At 37.8% G+C, this 21,116-nt stretch overlaps 1 protein-coding gene across 1 annotated transcript in view; it reads left to right on the forward strand.

Moving 5' to 3' along the window:
• Positions 1–7,908: 7,908 nt before the first annotated feature.
• ANP32E (acidic nuclear phosphoprotein 32 family member E) overlaps positions 7,909–21,116 on the forward strand; it is a 46,548-nt gene continuing 33,340 nt past the window's right edge. Inside the window, 2 exon segments of the mRNA XM_053705371.1 lie at positions 7,909–8,163; positions 20,934–21,083. Coding sequence (XP_053561346.1) covers positions 8,110–8,163; positions 20,934–21,083 — 204 coding nt within the window. The 5' untranslated portion in view covers positions 7,909–8,109.

A 21,116-nucleotide genomic window follows, 5' to 3' on the forward strand; every position in this document is an offset into this window, starting at 1 on the left:
GTTTTTTTTCACAACACGAGTGAAATGTAAATTTTGATGAATTAAAGTGCCCCCGTTTTAAATAAATTTTTTAAAAACACAGGCACTTTAGCATCAAAATTGACATTCACTTTAAACAAACAGGTGTATATTCTTAGGATTTGTATAGAGGGAATGTGTGTATGTATATATATATATATATATATATCAAAATAACAAGAGTATTGCATTGAGCAATGATACTTTTTCATTGGACTAACTATACATATACTATATAATTGCTCAATGCAATACTCTTGTTATTTTGATATCTAAATCTCTGGACTAACACTGCTACTCCAATCAACATGTGTATATATATATATATATATATATATATATATCAAGCAAAAAGAATTGATATCCAGGCTGCGTTTAAAAATCAAAGTCTTTATTAAATTCCTCTTGGGATAAAAATGCAAAAAAGAAAGGGGGATCCAGCATAACAGTGTTACCAAAAGTTATTCCGCTAACATGTTTCGGTAAAGACCGTAATCATAGCTAATTGGAAACAGGTGTGCTGGCTATATAAAAGACAAAATCCACACTCATTGGACAAAAATAAGACCAATAGAAAAGGTACACTGTTGGACAAAAAACGTAATAAATATATATATAGAAAGAACTAATGCGCCCTGACAATTTAGCATATGTATATATACCCTAGCCTAGCATAATACAAAACATCAGATATAGTCATTAATATGTATTCTGCAAAAAGTTATGATGAAAAAGATATAAGGATGAGATGAACAAAATGAACAGATGAATAAATGAAAAATAAATAAATAATAAAAGGTAATCATGGGGGGCATGAAATATTCTCATAGATCCAAAAGTGTAAAGGAATACACAAAATATGGAAGAGTAAAAGTAAAAGTAAAACTCAAACCAAAAGAGTAAGGCCGTATAGCAAAACTAGTGTAAAATCTTAATACAGAAGTTTGCATAATTATAAGGAAACTATGGAAGTGTATCTCTAAACATGCCTATACTATATAATATAAAATATACATATATAGAAAGGAGCGTATTATATGTCTGAAACAGATTGCAGCCTAGTAAATGCAACCTGCTGAAATAACTACAACTCAAACACAAGGAAGAAAATAAGTAACTATGCTCAGCTATATCCCTGTCGTAAATCGCAATTGTTATAGCAAAAACCCTATCTAATATGAGTTTAAGAACTCAAAAGTGTATCTCAATGTACACAGGTAACAGTGACCTGTATAGGGAAATGAAGAAATACAACTATACTGAAATAATAATATAATATAATCAGTGGATACTGCTGAATGAGTGTAGTATGGTATGCGATGTACAGAGCAATACAAATAAACTGCATTAAAGGGCTGTATGGAGGAGTAGGTAAAAGGGACCCTATCTTAAAGGGATATAATGACGAAGAGATGTATGTAGGGGAACAAGAGGAGGCTAAGAGGGTATAAACCAAAGGGAAAAAGGTGGGCAAACGTGAAAGGTAAAAGGATTACTTCCAATAGTTAATCAAATCGAATTCAGAGTTTAAACCCTCTGGTACTCTAGTACGCAATTTGAAGATCCAAAACATTTCACGCTTGCCCAACAATTGATTCCTGTCACCTCCTCTAGGTGGTGCCTTAACATGTTCAATAGCCTGCCATCTGAATGTGGCGTTACTCTTATTGTGAAAATTCCGAAAATGCTTTACCAGAGGGGTACTAGCTTCACCTAGTTTGATAGTAGAAAGGTGGTTTCTAATTCTAGTGTTTACATCCGTAGTAGTGAGTCCTACATACTGGAGATGGCATTCTATACAGTAAAGTAAATAGACAACATAGGAGGATGTACAGTTAAGGCAAGTGGATATCTTATAAATGTCTCCAGTGACCTCTGACCTGAATTCATCGGAAATAATGATAAACTCACAGGGTCTACACCTCGATTTGCCGCACCTGTACATCCCCCTATGTTGCAACCAAGAGCTTTGTCTTTCTGGTTTCTTGATAGAAACTTCGGAGGGGGCCAGTATATTGCCTAGAGTTCTGTTCTTCCTATAGGAGCAACGTAAACCTCCCTCCACACAGCTAGCAAGGCTGTCATCTGCAGAGAGCAAACTGAAATGTTTTTTGACAATCTTACATATTTCTCTGTAATCTGTACTGAAATCCGTCACAAATGTTATTTTATGTGAGGAGTTAATCTCCTCACCAGTCTTGGTACAGTTGGATCTATTCAAAAGGGACTGTCGATCCAAAAGGTCGACCTGTCTCTGAGCTCTATCTACCAGATGCCCAGGGTATCCTCTCTCTCTGAGTCTTTTCTGCATGTCTCTACTTTGCACTTTGTAATGATCGCTATTGCTGCAGTTCCGTTTGACCCTTATGAGCTGTCCTTTGGCTACTGCCATAGGGACATGTGCGGGGTGACAGCTCTTTGCATGAAGCAATGTATTTTTCGATATAGGTTTCCTATACATATTGCTTATAATCTGTCCATCATCCCCTGCAGTCAAAGTGAGGTCTAAGTAGTTAATAGTTCTAGAGTTAGTCTCAAATGTGAAACTCAGGCCAACATTATTAGAATTTAGAAAATCCACAAATTCAGACAAAGAATCCCCAGATCCCTGCCATATAAGGAGCAGATCGTCAATATACCGCCTATAAAAGGCGATATTATGTTTATGTGTATTACTATCTCCATAGATGTGGGACAGCTCCCACCAACCCATAAAGATGTGGGACAGCTATGGGGGCCAAATTTGCGCCCTCATATGCCAACATCTTTATGGGTTGGTGGGAGCTGTCCCACATCTATGGAGATAGTAATACACATAAACATAATATCGCCTTTTATAGGCGGTATATTGACGATCTGCTCCTTATATGGCAGGGATCTGGGGATTCTTTGTCTGAATTTGTGGATTTTCTAAATTCTGATAATGTTGGCCTGAGTTTCACATTTGAGACTAACTCTAGAACTATTAACTACTTAGACCTCACTTTGACTGCAGGGGATGATGGACAGATTATAAGCAATATGTATAGGAAACCTATATCGAAAAATACATTGCTTCATGCAAAGAGCTGTCACCCCGCACATGTCCCTATGGCAGTAGCCAAAGGACAGCTCATAAGGGTCAAACGGAACTGCAGCAATAGCGATCATTACAAAGTGCAAAGTAGAGACATGCAGAAAAGACTCAGAGAGAGAGGATACCCTGGGCATCTGGTAGATAGAGCTCAGAGACAGGTCGACCTTTTGGATCGACAGTCCCTTTTGAATAGATCCAACTGTACCAAGACTGGTGAGGAGATTAACTCCTCACATAAAATAACATTTGTGACGGATTTCAGTACAGATTACAGAGAAATATGTAAGATTGTCAAAAAACATTTCAGTTTGCTCTCTGCAGATGACAGCCTTGCTAGCTGTGTGGAGGGAGGTTTACGTTGCTCCTATAGGAAGAACAGAACTCTAGGCAATATACTGGCCCCCTCCGAAGTTTCTATCAAGAAACCAGACAGACAAAGCTCTTGGTTGCAACATAGGGGGATGTACAGGTGCGGCAAATCGAGGTGTAGACCCTGTGAGTTTATCATTATTTCCGATGAATTCAGGTCAGAGGTCACTGGAGACATTTATAAGATATCCACTTGCCTTAACTGTACATCCTCCTATGTTGTCTATTTACTTTACTGTATAGAATGCCATCTCCAGTATGTAGGACTCACTACTACGGATGTAAACACTAGAATTAGAAACCACCTTTCTACTATCAAACTAGGTGAAGCTAGTACCCCTCTGGTAAAGCATTTTCGGAATTTTCACAATAAGAGTAACGCCACATTCAGATGGCAGGCTATTGAACATGTTAAGGCACCACCTAGAGGAGGTGACAGGAATCAATTGTTGGGCAAGCGTGAAATGTTTTGGATCTTCAAATTGCGTACTAGAGTACCAGAGGGTTTAAACTCTGAATTCGATTTGATTAACTATTGGAAGTAATCCTTTTACCTTTCACGTTTGCCCACCTTTTTCCCTTTGGTTTATACCCTCTTAGCCTCCTCTTGTTCTCCTACATACATCTCTTCGTCATTATATCCCTTTAAGATAGGGTCCCTTTTACCTACTCCTCCATACAGCCCTTTAATGCAGTTTATTTGTATTGCTCTGTACATCGCATACCATACTACACTCATTCAGCAGTATCCACTGATTATATTATATTATTATTTCAGTATAGTTGTATTTCTTCATTTCCCTATACAGGTCACTGTTACCTGTGTACATTGAGATACACTTTTGAGTTCTTAAACTCATATTAGATAGGGTTTTTGCTATAACAATTGCGATTTACGACAGGGATATAGCTGAGCATAGTTACTTATTTTCTTCCTTGTGTTTGAGTTGTAGTTATTTCAGCAGGTTGCATTTACTAGGCTGCAATCTGTTTCAGACATATAATACGCTCCTTTCTATATATGTATATTTTATATTATATAGTATAGGCATGTTTAGAGATACACTTCCATAGTTTCCTTATAATTATGCAAACTTCTGTATTAAGATTTTACACTAGTTTTGCTATACGGCCTTACTCTTTTGGTTTGAGTTTTACTTTTACTCTTCCATATTTTGTGTATTCCTTTACACTTTTGGATCTATGAGAATATTTCATGCCCCCCATGATTACCTTTTATTATTTATTTATTTTTCATTTATTCATCTGTTCATTTTGTTCATCTCATCCTTATATCTTTTTCATCATAACTTTTTGCAGAATACATATTAATGACTATATCTGATGTTTTGTATTATGCTAGGCTAGGGTATATATACATATGCTAAATTGTCAGGGCGCATTAGTTCTTTCTATATATATATTTATTACGTTTTTTGTCCAACAGTGTACCTTTTCTATTGGTCTTATTTTTGTCCAATGAGTGTGGATTTTGTCTTTTATATAGCCAGCACACCTGTTTCCAATTAGCTATGATTACGGTCTTTACCGAAACATGTTAGCGGAATAACTTTTGGTAACACTGTTATGCTGGATCCCCCTTTCTTTTTTGCATTTTTATCCCAAGAGGAATTTAATAAAGACTTTGATTTTTAAACGCAGCCTGGATATCAATTCTTTTTGCTTGATGTCTATTTTGCCGGCATTCTGGGCTGCATCAGGAGCGTGCCTCTACTCCACTCCCCCTACTATCTCTGATATTTGGCATCCCCTCCGACGTTGGATCCTGCAAGCCTCCTGGTAGGCTAAGCATCCCATTGGCTGTGACGGCCGACGCCCATCACACGACCGGAACCGGCTGGATAGAGGCATCGAGGCTGTCTTGGACGCCGTGGGTCACGTAGCATACAGCAGGTTTCCTAAGGTACACGTTTGAAACTACAAGCAAGAAGGGTGAGTCACACAGCTACTAGCTGTTTGGGTATTGCTATCGATATCCTGTGGCAACACTGTATTGCCTGTTGAAGGGTGACGTATTCAGCGTTTACTGCTTGCCCCACATGGAACTCACCTGGCTATTTCTATGATGCACTGCACTTTACTTCTGTGATGCACTTTGTTTCTGCTGTTTTTGCATAAGGGGATGTTTTTGAAGTCTTTGAAATTTGTATATTGCGGTTTTCTACAGTGAACTGTCCTTCTAAACCTGCATAGGGGTTGAGTGGAATAGAAATCCACATGGTGGCTTTACAAGTGAAAATATTTATATACAGAAGTCCCTTTTACTAAACACCCTTTTTTGACTATATATATATATATATATATATATATAGTGATTATTATATATATGTAAATGGTAGGGATGCACCGAAATTTCGGCCGCAGAAAGTTTCGGCCGAAAATGGCATTTTTGGTTATTTCGGTTTTCTTGCCGTTTATTTTCGGTAAAATTATTGTGTAGCATATTCCAAATTTTATGCCAGCCTAGAGCTGCTGTTTGAGTTCATTACTTGACTTACTGTTTTGCATATTATAATAGTTTTCTAGGACTATACTTTATTTTGATAATTGGTTAAAAAAAAAACGGTTAAATCTGATTATGTTACACAGAACTAAATAAAGAATACTAGAGATTCACCCAATTTTGGGCCGCTGAAAATGTGCAATTCCAATTTCGGCCCAAAGAGGACCAAAATGGCTAAAAATGCACAGGCCTCCCCTGTTATATTGAGTTACATGCCTATCCTTAGCATAAGGTGAGCAGCACAGCACTGGCATGGTACACAGAGCACACACATAAATACCATGACATGATATTTGAAACCAGCAGTGCCCTTTTTTTTTTTAGAAGGAAACCAAAGTTCTGAATACAGTATTCAAAGGAGGATGAGTAACATGTTTATAAACACTTGATATTATCAGACACAGCCCTAATCACACACAGGGAATATGTATAAGCCTTATATACAGTGCTCATACATCAGCCTCTTGTGCGTAGACATTCTATTCACCTGAGGCAAATATGCGTGCACATTATATATGCATAAGCCCCAAGCTTGCATACAGTTGGTACAAATTAGCACCCACCAGACAGTGTATACAAAAAAGCACAGTAACTTTATATAACCACCTTGCACGTAAGGTCGTAGCTAAGTCTGGTGGTCCTGGTGAAAGGCAGACTCCATTTGGGACTCCGGACATATAATCTGACGGGTCAGTGTGAGACCCGAACCAGGAACTAGGCGGAGATACGATCAGGTGCAGCCACGCCCATCGCACAGATAACTACACCCAAAAACAAAACACATGTCCACCTCGAATTGTTATCTGGCTATAACCACGCTCCCTCTTGTAGAGCTCCACCAGTTTCACTGCAGATCACGCCCTACGGTACAAGTGACCATGCCCATTTGTTGGAGCTTTCCCGCCTTCAAGCTCTCTCAGCTACACACACACACTGTAGTTAAAAAAGAAAAAAAAAATTGGTTTCGGTTTTCAGCCAGGGGCATCCTGAATTTTCGGTATCGGTCCAGAATTTTCATTTCGGTGCATCCCTAGTAAATGGTTTCAAAGTTGTCTGGTATATATACACACACACTTCAGTAGATAAGTATTAATAGTGTTGCCTATCTATGACTGTCAACAAGTTCTACAGCAACCTTAAGTTTTTGAGCAAAGCCAATGAGAAAGAGTTAAAACGCTAATACTGTCTACACTGAATTCAGTCCAGTTTAAACTATAGGCCACCTAAACAAGTGCCACATTCAGCCATCCATGGTATTCTGTATGACCCTCAACATTACTACAAAGAAAAAGACAATAATCCATAACATAAACAGGTGCATACTTCTCATTAGGTAAAGTACTTATCTTTCAACTAAAACTGTGAGAAATTTAAATTTTATTTAGGCCTTATTTTTAGCATACACGCAAATATAATATAATGTGACCCATTAGTAAACAGCCCACCAACATACATAAAAAAAGTTTAACAAATACAGCTTTATGCCTAATAATGTAATTATCAATATTGTAAACTTAAAGTCGGGCTATTTGCGTCTAAGTAATTCAACTAAACAACAAGAAAAAGGTCAAAAGAAAATTGCCGCTTTTCATAAAAACAATAACGCATTTAAAGTGCCGACAGCTACTTTCTACGGTCTTTTGACCTAAAATAGAGCGCGAAACCAGTAGTCGAATACACAAAGACGTGACGCCAGGGTTAAACGACTGTAAAAATATTAGTAGTGTGATCGCTTTGATTGACACCGACACTTGCCAATCCCATGTAACTGCGCTCACACTTTCAGCCAATCATTAAGTCATATGACAGATACAGTCTGTCAGTCCTTGAATGACAATCCTTTCAGCCTATGGCAGTGAAAGCAATACAACAACCAGCAAATAGAACGACACCAGGGGCGTTGTCTGGCAGAGGGGGATGGCTGTGTAGTGTAATGGAGTCTCAGTTTGTTAGCGGCCATTGAGGCAAAAGGGAGACCTGCAGAGAGGGGGCTTGGGGGGTCGTGATCAGGCTTAGCAGGGTACTTTATTTGGTTTATTTTTTGCTTTAATATTGTTTTTTGTTGTTTCTTCGGGAAACTTATTTACGTGACCCTATCGATCTAGTGGATTGGCCCGGGAAAATGGAGATGAAGAAGCGCATCAGCTTGGAGTTGAGAAATAAGTCCCCGTCTGAGGTAAGCATGCCGCTGAGCTACGATCTCTCGCACGCTGTGAAGCGATGGTGCACAGGCAGGAGGTATTAACTTCCCTATTGGGGTCCCCACTTTTTAAGAGCGAGTTCGTTTCTCTTCTACCTTGTTCGGACTCCCAAAGTTATATGATGGAGGCAAAGGGGAAAGACCCGACTCTGGAAGATATGATTTTCCAAATGATGATAGGATGGGTTTATTGCGACAGTATGTGTGTATTATATATATATATATATATATATATATATATATATATATATATATATATATATATATATATATATATATATATTCTGTGACTTAGTACGTCGCGCTATACCTAACACTGATGTCAGGTGTGCTCGTGGCTTTCTTGATTTACCTTACCGCTTCTACTGGAAGCCAATTCACTGTTCTATAATTTCGTAAAGTGCTTTTGCAAATTATATCAACCGGCTATTTTTTTCAAAACGTCGTCCCCCCTTTTTTTTTTTAATTTTATTATTTTTTTTATCGCTTTTTTTTTTAATAATTTCTAAACAGCTGAAGCTTTATCATGTGTTTTAAATAGGTACGTGAAATAGTTGAATGAGTTAGACTTGGCGTGAAAGAAGCTATTACATGTATGAAGAATGAGAACCAACATCCTGTCCATTGGTAAAGTTAATACGTAATGAGGGCAAAACAGTTCTGCTGGTACATAATGAGTTAAGATCTCTGTTCTCATGGGAGCTGGCAGTCTAACATTTGGTAATTTAAACTTTATTTCATTATCGTCTGCCAGCATATTTCTATATGGTGTAATATGATCATTTAATTAGATTTTGATAGGCACTGAGACTTATGGTGTGACATGCCCACTTGTTCTTGAATCAATTTTTTTGTCATTACCCAAAAATGTTGGAACCTATTCGACATCCCTAGAGGTATATAACACGTTGCGTAGCAATATTTTTCACATATGCCCCTCTCTCTGGTCATAGAAGGGTTAAACCTCTCATTTAAGAAGTTTTGTGTCTAGAATCGTTTGTGGCTGTACATAGGTTGGTCCATCTTGTGTATAAAGTGTATCGTGCTTAGTTTTGGCCGAAATATTAGAAAACCCTCATGGTGATTTGCATTCACGTGTTACTATGCAAATGTTCTGGGGGGTCATGTGATCTTGGCTTGGTGTAACCTCCCTATGGTTCTACATCCAGTCAGTACAATGGGCAAGGAGTCAGACATTATGGATTTGTACAAAGCGCGTATTGCTGCACGGCTGGCAGGGGTTTCCATTCAAATTGCAGTGAAGATTATAGGATTATCCAAGACTGTGGTCTCTAGGGAATACAGGGCATGGCTAAAAGACAGTAGACTTTGTGAAATAGAGATGACTGCATCATATACGCACTGCTGAAGAACGAAAAGCAATCAGCACTAGATAGAAAGACAATCTAATAATGTTAAACACAACCAGGTAAGGAATTCTGTATTGGCATAAATCAATATGCTTTCTTCTGTTGCTTGTATAGCTTTATTTTTTTTGTAAATACAAGTGTCAGCTTTAAAGTTTTCAATCGTAACATGAAACTTAACTTCATTTTTTATTTGGTGAATCAGACTCCTTTTAAAGTGTATGTCAACTTTTATGAATCGGTGCCCATTTTTATAAAAAAAAATGTAACTTGTAACATGTAACTTTTTTACATTGCACCAGATTTTACAAATACTTACCTTTTCTCCTGAAACACCGGATCGCCGATCCCACGCCTGCAGCTCCTCTGTACTTCGTCAGCAATGACAAAATCGGCTCGCCAATCACGGTTCGCCCCCAGGAGCGTTCATCTGGTGAGGCCACACTGTGATTTGAGGAAGCCGGTTTCATGTCTGCTGTGTTAGTACAGCAGGAAGAAGCAGGCAGGGCGATCCAGTGTTTCAGGAGAAGGTAAGTATTTGTAAAATCCGGTGCAATGTAAACTTTCATGAATGAGAAGTGCCCTTGTTTTTAATAGTTTTTTTTTTTTTTAAACGGGCACTGATTCATGAAAGTTGACATTCACTTTAAATTGCTCTATAAAAAAAGTTTCCATTCTTCAGAGTATATGTATTTATACGAGACTTAAATTTTACTTCTGTTACTAAATTTACTTCTGCTGGTTAACTTTGCTGAAAATCATGTAGACAGGCTCAGTAGCTTGCATGTGTCTTTAGCTTAATATGACAGTGGTCTACACTGCATTTTGTAGTAACACTGCTGTCATCTAGTGCTCAATAGTGTTTTGACAAATTTCTGCATTATACATCTCCAGCACGTGCATGCTACCTACCTAGGTACACTTCAACAGATTGCCATGAGTACAAAGTAAGATTTCATAATAAAGTCTAAAATGATCTTAAAATTGTATGAGCTATCTGTATGAGGGAACAGGGAGTTTCAACGACCCTTTAAAATTTCATGCGTCAGACACTGTAAAAAAAAAAAAAAACCTTTCCAGTTCTTTTTACTTTGCTCTCTTGGTATTGTTTGAATGGGCATAAACTCAACTGAAACACCCCAATAGCTCTGAAAGCATATATTTTGTGGATCAGTCAGCTTGCATCATTTACATATTTGTCTCTCCACCAGGGCTTTGCATTGTGACGTTTGAATGAAGGGTGCACAAGGGCATATGTGTGTTTGTCCCTTTTTAATGGGATTTGAAATCCAACATTTTTATAAATCGGAACATATATTTGTAAATGACTTTCCAATTTATTTCTGTTTTTCTTTTCTTTATTCTCTTGTTATTCTTTATTAAAGGAGCCACTAACTACTGGGAGCTAGCTGAACACATCAGTAAGCCAATGTCAAGAGGCATGTATGTACAGTCAATCATCAACTATTCTGTGCATACCTTGGTATTCTTTTCAACAAAGGATACCTAAAGAACGTAGCAAATTAGATGAAAGTACATTTGAAAGTTATTTCGACTTCTATCTGAATCATGAAAGAGAAAAATTTGATTTCTTTAAAACTAATCATGTACATTTTTAGTCTCCCAGGATATTTCATAAGCACTACGTATATCCGCAAATCATGAGTGGTTCACTCTAGTGCATTTGAAAGCATGGAACAGCTTATGTAGAGGGCATATTTAGGGGAAATACTGAGCTTTAAGGGACCATATACTGTAACATTGTTTTAAATATAAAATGTATGAGAATTAAGTTTTGTGTATATGAAATAGCTGGTTTTGAAGCCACTTCCTAATAAAATGGGTTGAGCTTGTAGGTATAGTTGAATCTCATTACTTTATCACATTGTGTACATATACATGCTTTTTTATATCTGTCCATAAACCAAAGACCAATACTTGGAGAGAACAATGGAAAATTAACATTTTATTACCTTATCTCTTCTATACCGCACTGGGAGTGTAATTTCTTCTGCTGGCTGTATTTACACGGCTTATCTATATCTTGGACCTAGGGCCAGAAACTTTAAGAATAGGTGGGGATATCACAGGCTAAATCAACTATTTCAAACGTCAATATAAGGGTAAAGGAAATACTTTAAAACAATTTAATACACTTCAGCAGGTAAAGTGGATCGTTGCGAACAAGTTTTTTTTTTTTCTGTTAGCTTAGAAATATTACTCTGGACTTGCAGAGCTCTGTGGTCAGATATGGAACTAGTGCTGCTAATTGGATCAGTGGCATTTTCTACTTGGGACAAGCAGTGCTCTGCGATCCCCAAGCGTTATTTCTACTGTCTAACACCTTTGTGGGGGTTAAACATGCAGTTGTCTAGGGTTGATAGTTTAATGGACTAGAGCAGGGGTGCACAATAGGTAGATCAGGATCTACCAGTAGATCCCAAAGGTGCTCCTGGTAGATCACGGCCGATGTTATCGAAATGATGTGGTCAAGCTACGTAATCTCAACACTGGGGCGAGTAGAGTATAGACAAACAAGCAGATCTTCAACGCTTACCAGCCCTACGGAATACCACGGCAGCTTCCTCTTCAGCGTGTTCACAACTCAGAAGTGCCAGTAGTCCTTGATCGCCAGGTTGCACACCAGGCGGCGTCTTCGTCAGCACGCCAAGCAAACCGGAAGTGAGATCAAGTCTTTAGCAACTCCTCCAAAAAGCGATACATCCAAATGGTAAACGATAATTTATTGAAGCACAACTGCAGCATAAAAACAATTCATGATTCACAGAACATGAATGGGGAATCCAAATGTGCAAAAACAGCAGACATGTTTTGTGTGGGTCCTCCGCACTTGTTCACCGCTATAGGCTGCACATCCAGACGCTCCCTTTTAAAGGAAAATGCATCATTAAAAATACTTATATTGATCAAATAACTAACCCCATCATGTCATCACTATATATTTATAAAAAATACACTTATGTGAGAGTCAAATGTTCCATATCAGTACATGCAATCAATATAGGAGGTGCACAATGATATCACAAGACTGATAAATTAATATATCATTTAACTGGTAGAGGGCAGGGATATGTCTATATAAATAAATTTACATCCGACTCCATATTTATACCTAGAGGGTGCCTGGTCCATAATGTGAAAATCCATTTTGCTTCCTTATAATTCAATGTATACTACCTGTCCCCTCCCTTACTATGGCGAGGGACATGGTCAATTGCTTGGAAAGATGTCAATGGGGAATCCCCAGCATGTGCATTTTTAAAATGTTTAGCAACTGGTGTAATGGTATCTGTGTTGTCAATATCTGTGTTCCAAGGCTCTATCTTTGAGGAAACGGGTCGTTTTGCCTTCGTACTGTATTTTGCACCCCCTACAGGTTAGTAGGTATATTACATACTTGGTTACAATAAGATTGTGTCTAATTTGGTACGTTTTATTTGAAACTGTAGAAGTGAAGTACTCACCTTCAGTCACCCCCAAGGCAGAACATAGAGTGATCTGAGATGTCATTGCAGAAAATGCAGCATGTCTGCAGAAAGAACAGGAACTGTTAGCACTTTAACTTTTCAGCGCTGCTCCACATTAGGCTGTTCTTTTTAAACAGAGCTGTTCTCTGGCTGCACTGTATACGGTTTCCTTAACACAGTGCATCCAGAGCAAAGTGCTGTTCGAAGACAACAGTCAAATATGCAGTAGTGCTGCAAAGCAGTGCATTGATTGTTGTCTGGCTCTGAGATTTTGCAAGCTTGTTCCCTAGCTTTTCAGTCTGCAAAGCTGTTTTTCTCTGAATATAAGATGTTTGAGCAATGCACCTTTTTATTACTACATTTCTATGTTAGAGTAAGAGAAAAGGAAACAAATTAAATCAAGAGACATTTTACAATTACTTTTTTTTTGTCTGCAGCTAATTTGCAATGCAATTTTCAACTACTGCACTAGATTATAAAACTTTAAATATTGTTTTATTCTCCAGTTAACCAACACATTGCAATTGATCTGGTGCTTTAGTGTAACTGACAAATTTACAATTTTATTTCATTTAAAAGTGACCTGCAGAAAAATTTTCACTAAAAAAATCTCATTGCAGAAAGTAAAAAAAAGGTCTGTCTCTGGGTCAGTCACATAGTTACAAGTCTTACAGACTCGAGATCTACAGCTATAGAAACCTGCTCTTTGTGGTAACCAGGTACCCTTTTTGGTCTCGGGAATATATGATGCTACCATATTCCCGATCGTTTTTAGACCTTTTGGCAACAAATTTGCAACCATTTATTGCTACTTTCTCCAACACAGGGTCTGTTGTCAGAATTAGTAGACATTCCTTAACGTTACAAATCTTGTTTTTTTTTCGAAACTGTAAGGGGTACTAAAAACTAATATATCCACACTTTCTGGTTTAAGTCCTAGATCTAGCCTGTCTCTGCTGTCCATACTCTAATAAAGAGTTGTGTGGTCGACTGCAAGGGCTCCATGTACTAAGCAGTCAGCGAGCTACCCGCAACAAATCTCGCGTCAAAATTCGCAAACTGATATGTACAAAGCCGTCAATGTTAAAACTCGCATCTTTAAAATTGCGAGCGTACTTATCCGCCAAACCTCGCTACCGCTCCATTTTTCACTGTAATTAGACACATTTGACCACCAACTCGCCAAAAACGAATGTACTAAAAAATCTATTTGTCCGCTCGCTACAATTTCCGCTCCCACCTCGTTATTTTTGCCTCGCCACCTTTTAGGTGGCGGGCAAGGTACAAAACAATAGGAAAGTCAATCTAGACGCCAGTCTAGACATATATAAAAGGCAGTAATATCAGCATTGTACTTACAGCATAACTGGCGTCTAATTTGTCTCTCATTTCCATGTACATAAATTGCGCCCAATTTGTCAACTGTAATTAAAGAGTAATCTATATTTTAAATTTGTATTGTATAGTTGTCAATCTTTATAATTATTTTTATATTAATATTTATATATTATCAGATCCAGATGAAGCCATATCCAAATTGTAAATAAATATTACAAAAATAACGCTCTGTTATCACTCTTCAAAAATTTTTGAACAATAATAAAGTTGTTTAGATAAGTTGAACTTTTATAGGAGCAAAATTCTATTCCCGTGACTACTATGATGTTCGTGACACCTTGCATGTCACGTGTTAATAATTGGCCAGACAATTCAACTGAAAGTTAAGTACATCAGCTTAGTCGCGGCGAGCGAGGCGTCAAATTTATCAACAATCCGCAACTGCTCGCGGCGGGCTAGACTTGTCTATTTATTGGGGGAATATTAGTACATAGCGACAGCGGACACCATTTCGCCCGCGGCGAGTAACGGCGAGTTTATCCGCGTCTACAATGACGGATGAATTGACGGCTTAGTACATGGAGCCCCAAGAGTTTGCTTGGATAGCCACGTTCTTTTAGTCTCACGTCCAGAATGTCATAATAGATATATATATATATATATATCTATCTATCTATATCTATGTGTGTGTATATCTATATCCGAAATAGATGTTAACTGAAGGGGTTGTCACCTCCATAGACATGGAGCAACTCCCACCATCCCATAAAGATTGGCATAGGAGGGGGCAAATTTTGCCCCCATAGCTGTTGTCCCACGTCTCTGGAGGTAACAAACCTCAAACAGGAAAAAATTATGAGTTAGTAAAAACTATAGCAATTATCAAAAAACTTTTTACATCAGAATGTTGAAAAATTGTCCAAAAAGAATGAAACTGACTCTAATCCCTGCCGGTGTGGGATGGAGGTATAGAGGAAAGTCGCATCTATGGTGACAAATCTGTATGTTGGCTCCCACCTGATGTCCTGAACAGTTCTTAATACTTGGGTAGAATCCCTAATGTAACTCATAAGATCACCAACCAAAGGCTGGAGAAAAGAGTCCAACAACTCTGACAAGGGCTCTAGTAGTTTCAAATAAAACATACCAAATTAGACACAATCTTAATTGTAACTCTAAGTACGTAATATACCTCCAAACCTTTAGGGGGTGCAAAATACAGTACGTAAGCAAAACTACCAGTTTCCTCAAAGATAGTCTTGTAACAGAGATATTTACATCCCAGATACCTTTACCCCAGTTGCTAAACATTTTAAAAATACACATGCTGGAGATTCCCCATTGACATCTTTCCAAGCAATTGACTATGTCCCTCGCCATAGTAGGGGAGGGGACAGGGGGTATAAATAGAATTATAAGGAATCAAAATGGATTTTCACTTTATGTACCAGACACCCTCTAGGTATAAATATGGAGTTGGATGTAAATTTATTTATATAGATCTATCCCTACCCTCTACCAGTTAAATGATATATTAATTTATCCGTCTTGTGATTTATCATTGTGCACCTCCTATATTCATTGTATGTACTGATAAGGAACATTTATTGACTCAAACAGAAGTGTATTTTTATAAATATGTAGAGATGACATGATGGGGTTAATTATTTTATCAATATGAGTATTTTTAATGATGCATTTTCCTTTAAAATGGAGCGTCCTGATGTGCAGCCTATAGTGGTGAACAAGTGTGGAGGACCCGCACGAAACATATGTGCTGTATTTTGCACATTTGGATTCCCCATTCATGTTCTGTGAATCAAGAATTGTTGTTTTTATGATGCGGTTGAGCTTCAATAAAGTGTCGTGTGTTTGTTTTTTTTTTTTTTTTTACCATTTGGAGGAGTTGCTACAGACTTCTTTTCTCACGTGAGTAGAGTATGGTTGCAAGGGATACCACTATCTACCGCAGTGTGTAAAAGGGGCAGGTTAAAACAGTCTTATTGTCAGACACGAAAAGTGCTACAGGATTGGATCTTGATGGACATACAGTGGATATAAAAAGTCTACACACCCCTGTTAAAATGTCAGGTTTCTGTGATGTAAAAAAATGAGACAAAGATAAATCATTTCAGAAATTTTTCCACCTTTTAATGTGACCTATAAATTGTACAACTCAATTGAAACCCAAACAAATCTTTTTTAGGTGGAGGGAAGAAAACAAAAAAAACTAAAATAATGTGGTTGCATAAGTGTGTGGGGGTGTAGCTGTTCAGAATTAAGCAATCACATTCAAAATCATGTTAAATAGGAGTCAGCATACTCCTGCCATCATTTAAAGTGCCTCTGATTAACCCCAAATAAAGTTCAGCTGCTCTAGTTGGTCCTTCCTGAAATTTTCTTAGTCGCATCCCACAGCAAAAGCCATGTTCCACACAGAGCTTCCAAAGCATCAGAGGGATCTCATTGTTAAAAGATATCAGTCAGGAGAAGGGTACAAAAGAATTTCCAAGGCATTAGATATACCATGGAACACAGTGAAGACAGTCATCATCAAGTGGAGAAAATATGGCACAACAGTGACATTACCAAGAACTGGACGTCCCTCCAAAATTGATGAAAAGACGAGATGAAAACTGGTCTGGGAGGTTACAGCATCATTAAAGGAGCTGCAGGAATATCTGGCAAGTACTGGCTGTGTGGTACATGTGACAACAATCTCACATTCTTCATATGTCTGGGCTATGGGGTAGAGTGGCAAGACTAAAGCCTTTTCTTACGAAGAAAAACATCCAAGCCAGGCTACATTTTGCAAAAACACACCTGAAGTCTTCCAAAAGCATGTGGGAAAAGGTGTTATAGTCTGATGAAACCAAGGTTGAACTTTTTGGCCATAATTCCAAAAGATATGTTTGGCGCAAAAACACTGCACATCACCAAAATAACACCATACCCACAGTGAAGCATGGTGGTGGCAGCATCATGCTTTGGGGCTTTCTTTCTTCAGCTGGAACTGGGGGCCTTCGTTAAGCTAGAGGGAATTATGAACAGTTCTAAATACCAGTCAATATTGGCAGAAAACCCTTCAAGCTTCTGCTAGAAAGCTGAACATGAAGAGGAACTTCATATTTCATTATGACAATGACCCAAAGCATACATCCAAATCAACAAAGGAATGGTTTCACCAGAAGATTAAATTTTTGGACTAGCCCAGACCTGGATCTTATCGAAAATCTGTGGGGTGATCTGAAGAGGGCTGTGCACAGGAGATGCCCTCGCAATCTGACAGATTTGGAGTGTTTTTGCAAAGAAGAGTGGGCAAATCTTGCCAAGTCAAGATGTGCCACGCTGATAGACTCATACCCAAAAAGACAGTGCTGTAATAAAATCAAAAGATGCTTCAACAAATTCTTAGTTTACGGGTGTGCACACTTATGCAACCATATAATTTTAGTTTATTTTTACTTCCCTCCACCTAAAAGATTTCAGTTTGTTTTTCAATTGAGTTGTACAGTTTATAGGTCACATTATAGGTGGAAAAAGTTCTGAAATGATTTATCTTTGTCTCATTTTTTTACATCACAGAAACCTGACATTTTAACAGGGGTTTGTAGACTTTTTATATCCACTGTATATATCTATATCATTTTTTTTAATTGTGTACATACACAGTGGTTGTTTGATCTGTGTCCCTAAATAGTCACAGAATGAAAAGTCTTGTTTTAGTCATTGAAACCACGACCTATTGCTTTCATAAACATGCCCATTTAAAATACGGGAAAATTAAATTATGATCATGCAATTTCAATTTTAAACAAGTTTTCCAATTTACTTGTTCTCTAATTTGCTTCATTCTCTTCGTATCCCTTGTTAAAAAGCCTTAAGTAGGCTCAGGAACCTCAATGACCTAATGGGTTTAAAATTGCATGCTCTTTCTGAATCATGTGACTTTAATAATTTAATTTGGACTTGTGTCCCTTTTTTAAAGGGACATACCAGTTTTTTTTGGGGGGGGGTTCCCCATGATTCAGAGAGCATACCATTTTAAACCTTTCTAATTTACTTCTATTATCAATTTTGCTTTGTTCTCATGGTATTCCTTGGTGAAGAGATACCTAAAGTAGGGTGCACATCTGGAGCATTGCATGTCAGGAAAAACTTGTGCCATATATTACTTCAGGCACGTGCCTGAGAATCTGTTATCCTTCAATAAAGGTTACCAAGAGAACAAAGCAAATTTAATAGCAGTAAGTTCAAAAGTTGTTTAAAATTCGACTCACAGAAGAAAAAATGGGTTTCCCTTTTTTATGTTCCTTTTAAAGCTTGACTTGACAAATCTCTGAGTAAACTATTGCTCCTCGGATTGTAGTTCTTGATAACTTCTAATTTTTTTGCTCATTTGTATTGAATTTAAAGAATGAATAGTCGCTGAGGAACCCATATAGTAGGATATCCCTTTGCAGCAGCCAGCCCCCAAGGATACAAGACCTAACTTGGAGCTAAATTTATCATCCACGGGTGTGCATATTCGCCCCTGTCTGTCCAGCTTCTCCTCTGACAGGCAGCAATCTGCTGTCCATATTTAACATTGCACACGAGCACTCCTTTGCGTTTGTGTGCCACCCCCTACCCGCACACAGCCTATCACATGCAGGCAGGAGCTGTCAATCTCCCTAGTCAGAGACTGTGGAGATTGAAATTCCCCACCTCAGAGGTGGAAAACAGGGCAGGGAAGCAGCAAGGCTGATGGCTGCTGCTTGATGAAGCTTGTGCGAACCTGCAGGTCAAGGGGACTTAGTAGTCACATCACTTGGTAAATCTGCTGTGTACTTTTTGAGTGGGTGACCCACAGTAGAATTACATATTAAGAATCCATTCTAAAAGCTACAGTTGCCAAGTCTAAACAAATAAAGTTTAATACCTCTATTAGCAGCCAGCTCTGCATGCCCTCCAGTATTTAGCTCTTTTCTGTGCCATTGTACTTTTTTTTTTTTTTTTTTTTTTTTTTTTTTCTCTCCTTGATTGTAACTACAAGCCAGTTAAACTCTAATAGTAAACTTGCAGGGCTTAGTAATGAACCATTGTCTCGTGGTCTGGTTTGAAGTAAGTTAATCTCTTAATAACGGCTTGTTTCTTTAAGCAGCTGCTCCCTGGGTGATCATTTTGCAGCGCCTGCTTGCCTGCTGTCATCAGCCACCACTATAGCTACTTGTTGCTCTTAGCAGATGTTTCAGGATGTAGGTCACTTGAAATTAATCCCCTTGCCCCATGCAATTCTGAGGATCTTACAGTAGAGGATATTATACGATCTGGGTTTTGATAGGACTGTTTGGGAATAAAAATGGACTGCTAGGGAAATAGGAAGGGCAGTTTTAACAAAATTAATCTAGGAGCCAGAAAATTTTGGTTACACCTATAATTTTATGAAATATGTTTTTATGCATTTTTTTTGTGTAGTTATGTGTGCATATTTATCATAGCTACCTACCTTGAAATTTCCAGTGGTCCACTAGTCCAGAACGACATAGAAATAGCAGCAGATGAGTTAGAAATTTGACTCTTTCCAAACTAACATTGAATGGACTTAAAGGGACACTGTACCCAATTTTTTTCTTTTGTGATTCAGATAGAGCATGCAATTTTAAGCAACTTTCTAATTTACTCCTATTTTTTCTTCGTTCTCTTGCTATCATTATTTGAAAAAGAAGGCATCTACGCTTTTTTTGTTTCAGAACTCTGGACAGCACTTTTTTATTGGTGGATGAATTTATCCACCAATTAGCAAGGACAACCCAGGTTGTTCACCAAAAATGGGCCGGCATCTAAACTTACATTCTTGCATTTCAAATAAAGATACCAAGAGAATGAAGAAAATTTGATAAGAGTAAATTAGAAAGTTGCTTAAAATTTCATGCTCAATATGAATCACGAAAGAAAATTTTTGGGTACAGTGTCCCTTTAACTTTTCCCCTCTGGGTTTGTAGTTTTCAACCCATGACTAGTAAACCATATTGATATTTTTCCACCCCTGTGTGTATAGAGAGAGGGCAGTAGATTCATTCATAGGTACCAGTCTACCAGTACCATACTCTTACTCTTGGTTTCATTTTACATTTAAACATGAGAAAATAAAATATTTTTAGCATGTTTGTTTCATATCCATTTTATTTAATGCTTTAATATAACACTAACTTTTCTAAATGTGGCTGCCTGAAACTTTGACTTCTAGATTTGAGAAATTTGAAAATGCAGCACAGTTGTTGTATTTTGGGAGAGGGGGGTTCACATGCGTTTTATTATTATTTTTTTCTCACTGTGATTAGCTTAGGACCTTGAAACTGTATGTTTAACTTTGTTTCAGACTGCTGCAGTATAGTAATTTAAAACAGGTCCATGCTGGTAATGAGTTGGAAAGTTTACATTGTATGCTGTCTTAAATTTTGAAGTTCAGTTTGGGCTTCCTTTTATAGTTTTACCTCTTCACTCCAGCAGTACAGTATATGGTTTGCTTCATTAATTTTAATTTCTCCCTTAATCCATTTGACTTTAATAGGTGGCGGAGTTGGTTTTAGACAACTGTCGGTCCGGCGATGGAGAGATTGAAGGCTTGAGCGATGAGTTTAAAGAGCTAGAATTCCTTAGTATGGCCAACGTGGAGCTTTCCTCTCTAGCTAAACTCCCAAAGTTGCCTAAACTCCGAAAAGTAAGTGCAAGTTAGTTTCCAGATCTATAACTC

This window comes from Bombina bombina, chromosome 1, assembly GCF_027579735.1.
Source record: "Bombina bombina isolate aBomBom1 chromosome 1, aBomBom1.pri, whole genome shotgun sequence".
Lineage (NCBI taxonomy): Eukaryota > Metazoa > Chordata > Amphibia > Anura > Bombinatoridae > Bombina > Bombina bombina.